This window comes from Amaranthus tricolor, chromosome 3, assembly GCF_026212465.1.
Source record: "Amaranthus tricolor cultivar Red isolate AtriRed21 chromosome 3, ASM2621246v1, whole genome shotgun sequence".
Lineage (NCBI taxonomy): Eukaryota > Viridiplantae > Streptophyta > Magnoliopsida > Caryophyllales > Amaranthaceae > Amaranthus > Amaranthus tricolor.
Window position 1 is genome coordinate 3,081,982 of NC_080049.1, and position 8,548 is coordinate 3,090,529.

General features: G+C 30.4%; 1 protein-coding gene across 1 annotated transcript; it reads right to left on the reverse strand.

Annotated features, from left to right (window-relative positions):
* Positions 1 to 6,531: 6,531 nt before the first annotated feature.
* LOC130808246 (probable O-methyltransferase 3) lies at positions 6,532 to 7,185 on the reverse strand. The gene has a single exon (XM_057673728.1). It carries the CDS (start codon positions 7,183 to 7,185, stop codon positions 6,532 to 6,534), a length of 654 nt encoding a protein of 217 aa, XP_057529711.1.
* Between the last annotated feature and the right edge of the window lie 1,363 nt (positions 7,186 to 8,548).

Consider the following 8,548-nt stretch of genomic DNA (forward strand, 5'->3'; position numbering starts at 1 on the left):
TATAAATAAGGAGGTCTGAGTATGTAACAGACTGTTCTTTTCTAAATATAGGTTTAATATAATATAATAGTAAGTAATGCTAATGCGGAAGTCTATCGAGCTGTGATTATTGCGAAAAAGAAATAAAACAAAACAGTATTTTCAAAAAAAAACAGATAAAACTTAAATCATTAAAATATAATTTTACATATTTCATCTTCCGTTAATACATAATTATCGTTATTACATACCCATTATTTAAATTACATACATACTATATCCTAATATCACATAAACGATACAATAGCCTCTTAATAACCTCATGTAAAGTCACCTGCAGCATCTGCTTCCATTATAAGGGAACAGCCGATGGGAATCGGTCAGTTAATAAGCCAAGTATAAAAACTTGCCAGCATAATACAAGTATACAAATATGTGCATTTCAATAAATAATATGTAAAAGGATTTATGCAATATAGATGATTCATTTTTTCTTTTATGTTAAATTTTATATACATAACTTCTGGTCCTTCTGCTTGAGTACCAGGGCGTGATTTACTAACACTTCTGGTTGAGTGTTAGGGCGTGGAATTCGATTATTCATTTAATGAATGCAACACATATGATCTTTGTTTGATATATGTAAGGGCCTGTTAGGGTGAGATAAACCAAAACCCCTAACTTAGTGGGAGTCGTCACTACTCCAGTACAATGTTGCTCGAGCCACAGGTCAGGTTAAATAACCTTATTGTGCTTGCCGTATTTTACGTGCCGAAAAACACGTCCCACGTTTTTTTACATGCCGAAAGCATGGTTCGACATTTCCTTACTATCAAGCCTTTTTATTATCATGTTACTGTTTTCATATAAATGCAACATTACAATAACATATAATAAAAATAAATTTATAACAACTTACATATAAATAATCATTTATTATTAAAATAAATCAAAACTTAAATGGATCTTTAGATTTATAGATTAATTTTCAATTAGCTTTATTAATTTCTTAATAATCAATTTCTAAAATGTCTATTTATTATAAATGATAAAATAAATAGTTCCATCATAAATAAATATTAAAAATATCTTAAAAAGGACATATTGGGTTTATTATAGATCCTAGCCCATTTATCCAAATTTTTAGAAGATAAAATTTTATTTTATTTAATTAATTTCTTAATAGCTTAGTTTTAGATTTAGTAGATGAATAATTAATTTTCTTAAGATTAAAATCTAAAAAAAATATTTTAAAAATTAACTTAATATTAAATGAGTTGGTGTATATTTTTTATTCACCAAAATAAATTAATTTTAATTATTGTTTTCACTTTTCTTTCTTTTCGCCTATTATAAAAATTTAGATTATTAATTTATTTCTTTAAAATTTAAATATCACAACATTTCACAAAAATTATTTAAATGACAAAAAAAATGCAGTAACAATAAAATAAATTATTTTTTTCCAAAATTATATATTTTATCCCAATTTATGAATTTCCTTATTTTATGCGTTTTTTTAGCAAAATTTAATAATAATATTTATACTCAACTATAATTCACGAAATTAATAAAAAATTTATATCTCATATATATACATGTACAGAAAACTTTTCATTTAAAAATATTAATATTTACTATTTTAATTAAAATTATTTCAGATTATGCTGTTTTGGAAATTAAAATGAATAAATCATATAAGATAAATTAAATCTATCTTCGAAAAGACCCTTGTTCCCCCCAATTGATGGTAATCTTATTGATCTCTCTATAATCAATACATAGCCTCATACTCCCATCTTTCTTTCTGACAAAGAGAAACGGAGCTCCCCATGGTGAAATACTAGGTCGAATGAAACCTTTTTCCAGCAATTCATTTAGCTGCTTCTTTAGCTCAGGCAATTCAGCTGGAGCAAAACGGTAAGGGGTTTTAGAAATAGGGGTGGTATCAGGAATAAGGTCAATATGGAAGTCTACTTCTCTTTTTGGAGGTGCATCGGGCAATTATTCAAGAAACACATCAAAATATTCTTGAACGATTGGGGTTTCTTGCAAACTAGGTTTAGGTTTCACTTCCTCAGTAGTAACAAAACATAAGAACCCTTCATCTCTTTGTCTTATCATTTGTAACGCTTGAATTACAGAAATTGTCTCTAGTTGAGATTTTGAGTTTTTCCGAATACACTTCATTCCCTCGAGAGTTTCTATTCTATCAACCTTTTCCTTACACAAAATCTCCGCTGAATGTCTCTCCAACCAATCCATGCCCAAAATGATATCAAATGTTCCCAAATCAAATTGAATTAAGTCAGCTGCTAAGAGATTTCCACAAATCTCCAATGGAAAATCATAAAAGATATGATCACACAGGAAAGGTGTGCCATCAGGTAAATGGATACACAATTGGGATTTTTGAGGTTTCAAAGAAATAGAAGATATGTGGAGAAAAGCACTAGAAATAAAAGACCTATCCGCTCCACAATCAAACAAAACATTTGCTGTTAAATTACCAACAGAAAATTTTCCAGAAATTACTTTACCTTCAATTTCAAACTCCTGGTGTAAGCCATCATAATGATCTCCAATTGCATGCAAGCCTACTGATGCTCTAGTCTCATTCCTCTGATTGCCAAATGCTCTGTTACCTGCAGCTTCCGATGTTGTTTTGCTCTGATTGAACGTTTCCCTATAGTTATTAGCCAGATGTCCCTCCTTGTGACACTTTTAACATACAATCTTCCCATTACAGTTTTGGCCTCGATGATGTTTTCCACATAACCTACATTTTCACTATGTCGGCCTTGCTACAGTCTGAAACGGCTTCTTCCCCTCATTCTTAGCCTTCTTGTATCCACCGCCCCCACTAAATTCACTATTTCTTTTATTAAACCCGTCTTCTTTTTCCAAAATACGCTCATACTCCAAGGCTTGATTGTACCAATCATCAACTTCTTGGTATCTAGGAGTGCCTTTTTGGATCCTGAGGTTCAGACCCTCAAAAAATCTAATCGCCTTGCCCCGATCAGAGATCAGTATTTCGGTAGCGAATCTAGCCAGCTCTCTGAACTTACTTGCGTATTCGATCACTGACATAGTTCCCTGCCTCAGAAACAAAAATTCATTCTCTTTCTTTCTTTGAAGCGAGGGTGGGTAAAATTGATCACGAAGCTTCTTCATAAATTGTTCCCAAGTAGAATCTATGGCAGTTTGTTTTACAGTCCTCCACCATAGTTCAGCAGTGCCTGTTAAGTAGAATGCGGCTAATTTTACTTTCAACCTTGACTGGCAGTTTATAGCCTCCAATAGTTTCTCCATTTCTGCAATCCAATCCTCAAAGCGAACTGGATCATGTTCTCCATCATATTTTTGGAGGTTGATGACTAGACAATCTCTTATAGAATTTCCCTTCATCGTCTTCATGGGTACAACTCATTTGCATCTCCATTAAATTCAACAGCCTCTCATTATTCCTTTCCATCATTCAATTAACTGATTTTGCAGAGCCTGAACTCTTGCATTTTGCGTCGTATCTTCAGCAAAATTGTTCCTCTTCTCCAAAGGTTCACCTCTGACAATACACCCTCTATCACCACCTCTTGGCATCATTTATTTAAGTAGATCCGACTATTCGAATAACGTTGGCTCTGATACCAAGTGTAACGGACTGTTCTTTTCTAAATATAGGTTTAATATAATATAGTAGTAAGTAATGCTAACACGGAAGTCTATCGAGCCGTGATTATTGCGAAAAAGAAATAAAACAAAACAGTATTTTCAAAAAAAACAAATAAAAATTAAACCATTAAAATATAATTTTATATATTACATCTTGCGTTAATACATAATTATCGTTATTACATACCCATTATATAAATTACATACATACTATATCCTAATATCACATAAATGATACAATAGCCTCTTAATAACCTCATGTAAAGTCACCTACAGCATCTGCTCCCATTATAAGGGAACAGTCGATGGGAATCGGTCAGTTAATAAGCCGAGTATAAAAACTTGCCAGCATAATACAAGTATACAAATATGTGCATTTCAATAAGTAATATGTAAAAGGATTTATGCAATATAGAAGATTCGTTTTTTTTTTATGTTAAATTTTATATACATAACTTCTGGTCCTTCTGCTTGAGTACCAGGGCGTGATTTACTAACACTTCTGGTTGAGTGTTAGGGAGTGGAATCCGATTACTCATTTAATGAATGCAACACATATGATCTTTGTTTGATATATGTAAGGGCCTGTTAGGGTGAGGTAAACCAAAACCCCTAACTTAGTGGGAGTCGTCACTCCTCCAGTACAACGTTGCTCGAGCCACAGGTCAGGTTAAATAACCTTACTGTGCTTGCCGTATTTTACGTGCCGAAAAACATATCCCATGTTTTTTTACATGCCGGAAGCATGGTTCGACATTTCCTTACTATCAAGCCTTTTTATTATCATGTTACTGTTTTCATATAAATGCAACATTACAATAACATATAATAGAAATAAATTTATAACAACTTACATATAAATAATCATTTATTATTAAAATAAATCAAAACTTAAATGGGTCTTTAGATTTATAGATTAATATTCAATTAGCTTTATTAATTTCTTAATAATCAATTTCTAAAATGTCTATTTATTATAAATGATAAAATAAATAGTTCCATCATAAATAAATACTAAAAATGTCTTAAAAAGGACATATTGGGTTTATTATAGTTCCTAGCCCATTTATCCAAATTTTTAGAAAATAAAATTTTATTTTATTTAATTAATTTCTTAATAGCTTAGTTTTAGATTAGTAGATGAATAATTAATTTCCTTAAGATTAAAATCTAAAAAAAATATTTTAAAAATTAACTTAATATTAAATGAGTTGGTGTATATTTTTATTCACATAAATAAATTAATTTTAATTATTGTTTTCACTTTTCTTTCTTTTCGCCTATTATAACAATTTAGATTATTAATTTATTTCCTTAAAATTTAAATATCACAAAATTTCACAAAAATTATTTAAATTGCAAAAAAAATGCAGTAACAATAAAATATATTATTTTTTTCCAGAATTATATATTTTTAACCCAATTTATGAATTTCCTTATTTTATGCGTTTTTTTTAGCAAAATTTAATAATAATATTTATACTCAACTATAATTCACGAAATTAATACAAAATTTATATCTCATATATATACATGTACAGAAAACTTTTCGTTTAAAAATATTAATATTTACTCTTTTAATTAAAATTATTTCAGATTATGCGGTTTTTGAAAATTAAAATGAATAAATCATATAAATTAAATTACAACGAATTAATTATTAAAGTAATTTATAATATTTATTTATTATTTAATTTTTTTATTATTAATGTTTGTATGTATAATTTTTTAGTGACCTAATGTATGGTTTGTTTCATATTTCAAATTTACAGGACTTTGAAAACTTAGGAGACAACGTAGATTACTCCGGTAAATTTGTTACGGATAAGGAATTTGATTCCTTAGATGAATTACATATTTGGGCCGATGCGATAGCAATAACAATTGGTTTTCAATTTACACGTGCTTCTTATAAACAAAAAGAAGGACGTTCTAGAGTTAGTGTGTATTTAAGATGTCACCGCTATGGTAATATTAGGGGTGATTTACATAATCTAGATAAAGCTGCCTGACCTGGATCTAAAAGTAGAAGTTGTGGGTGTAAATTTTTGATTGTAGCAAGTAGTCGTAAACCAGAAGAAAGACCTTGGACGGTAAGGGTGTGTCCAAGAGGTCGTGAATTCACTGTTTTCATGCCATAATCACATCCCGCACAATCTTCCCGCACACTCTGGAGCTATTGCCCCCACAGAGTTGGGAGGCGAGAAGGCATGGCCTCTTTTAAGACGTGCTATGTGTATGAAAATGCAAATGAACAGAGACCAATACCTAAGTTTGTATCTATCGCAGGAGTCATTAGACGATGCTATATTCAGAATTGGTTCACACGGCAATGGACCTGCTCCTTATATTCACTGGATGGATGCACCGATGACATTGTACTCTGCAGCAACATTTCTTAACATTGGCATTGCTTATTATGGGCTGCTGACGGTAATCCGCTGTACATCTGTTTGGTTCTTCCGTTAAGGAAAGCATCAGACGTGCATAGTGTAAATAAAGTTATACATATATGTTGGGTGAATAGAAATCATTTCGTACAACTATTAATGAACGACGATTCATCTCCACTGCCGCTAGTCCATCAACGTTGGAGAGAAGCAATTGACAATTTTTTCAGACATATAGAAACACATTTTACTAGTAGGATTATGCTTCGGAATAGACTATGCGGGCCACGACCACCACAACGTAATTAACACCGCTGAAGATGCTGTAAATTTAGATAGTCCATAGTGTAACGTGATGTGTAAATCATTATTCAGTTTTACTATAGAAATTGTAGATGAGATTCAATTTGTAGATAGTCTATAGTTATAATATTGTGTACGTCATTACTATAGAAATTGTAGATGAAATTCAATATGTATAGTAATGTTAAGCCTCAGTAATGGCCTTAACAGTAGTCCCATTACCACCCCCTACATCCACTAACGTTTCAATACCCTCAAATATGCCCTTAAAACTCTTGTTATTCGCCAACAAGCTTGTTACGAATCTCGAATCACATTCCATGGCTTCATTAAAACACTGAATAAACTTAGAATCATGGCTCATATGCTCCCAGAAACTCATTCCATTTAAAACATGGAAGGAGGATTCTGCACCATTTTGGAACCAGCTTGTAAGATGATGAGATGGATCAGTTACCATTTGCTCAAGCAGTGTAAGAGCAAACTGTGCTTGAGTAAGTGGGTGGTTTTTCAGCAGGAGTTGGGAGCTCAATGTAAGATCAAACCCATATCCTCCATCTTGTAGAAGTTTCTTGGAGAAGAAGTTAGAGGATTCTAGAATACGCATTAGACGATTAAGGGAAGGAATGTTATTGGGGTGAATTGGAAGAGAAGTGGCTAGTTCATTTAAAGACATAGGTTTGCCATGTTTATGAATGGTATCTGGAATGCCAAGTTGAAGGACACACTTTAAGGCCATGGATTTGAAGTAGTACAAAGAATGTTTCCATATGTGACGTTGTGCTTCTAATAGCTCTTTTGCATTATCTTCATTAATTGTAAAGGTAGGTAAATCCATTTGTTTGTATTACAACTTACTAGTTCTATTGGCTAGTGCTTTTCATCTATTACGAGTTTCATTATTTATATAGATAATAAAGAGTAGAACTACACACATTTCTAAGGCGCTAACTTGATCAGGATGGGGCATTGTTATATATCGCCACTCCTAATGAAATTACGAATTTGCACCTGAACTTAAAACTTGTTTAACAAATGTAAATCGCATTTAATAACACTATTATCACTTTAAAAACATTAAATTTAAAGTTTAAACGTAATCCCGAACATTTTTATCGCGACCCTATATATATTGAATTTTCAGACGCGCCCTTGTATGATATACGAATTCAAACACGGTACTATCTCTCTAAAAACTCTCTAAAAACGTTCTTCAATTTTAAACAAGCTGTTAGTTGGAATCGATTAACTATGGCTAACGAAAGTGACTATGAATCGAATCCGGTACGTACTTTAATCGATTTAAATCGGTGTATTTTTTTTTAAAAAAAAGGAAGTCGCAAAAACTAGGGGAGTGAACCATGGTTGAGTCGCACAAAACGTGCGAGTAGACCACGGTTCAGTCGCACAAAACGTGCGACTGGACCGTCGTCCACTCACACGTTTTGTGCGACTCCACCGTGGTCCACTCGCACGATTTGTGCGACTCCACCGTGGTCTGCTCGTGGTTTTTGTGCGACTTGTTTTTTTTTCTTTTTTTTTATTGTTTACATTATTATTTAAATTATTATACGTCTTAGTACATTATTATTATTATTATTATTATTATTATTATTATTATTATTATTATTATTATTATTATTATTATAATTATTATTATTATTATAATAATATTATTATTATATATTATTTGTATTTTTTTATTATTGTTATTATTATTATTATTATTATTATTATTATTATTATTATTATTATTATTATTATTAATGTAAGTAATTTATATTATTAACATTTTAATATTTATTTAAATAATTTATAATTATATGTTATTATTATTATTTTCTTATTATTTAATATTAATTTGTTTTATTATTATTACAATTAGTTTATTATATTTTTTGTATTGTTATTATTTTAATATTAATTATTTAAGTAAATTATAATTTTTAAATTAATATTAATTTGTATTACTAATATTTTAATATTAATTATTAAAGTAATTTATAATTTTTATTTATTATTGAATGTTTTAATTATTAATATTTGTATTTATAATTTTTTAATGACCTAATGTATGGTTTGTTTCATATTTCAAATTTGCAGGACTTTGAAAACTTAGGAGATAATGTAGTTTACTCCGGTAGATTTGTTACGGATAGGAATTTAATTCCTTAGATGAATTACACAGTTGGGCCGATGCG

What these genes read in the sequence shown, in the direction of transcription:
- LOC130808246 (XM_057673728.1), bottom strand. Translation starts at nt 7,185, where the DNA reads ATGGATTTACCTACCTTTACAATTAATGAAGATAATGCAAAAGAGCTA.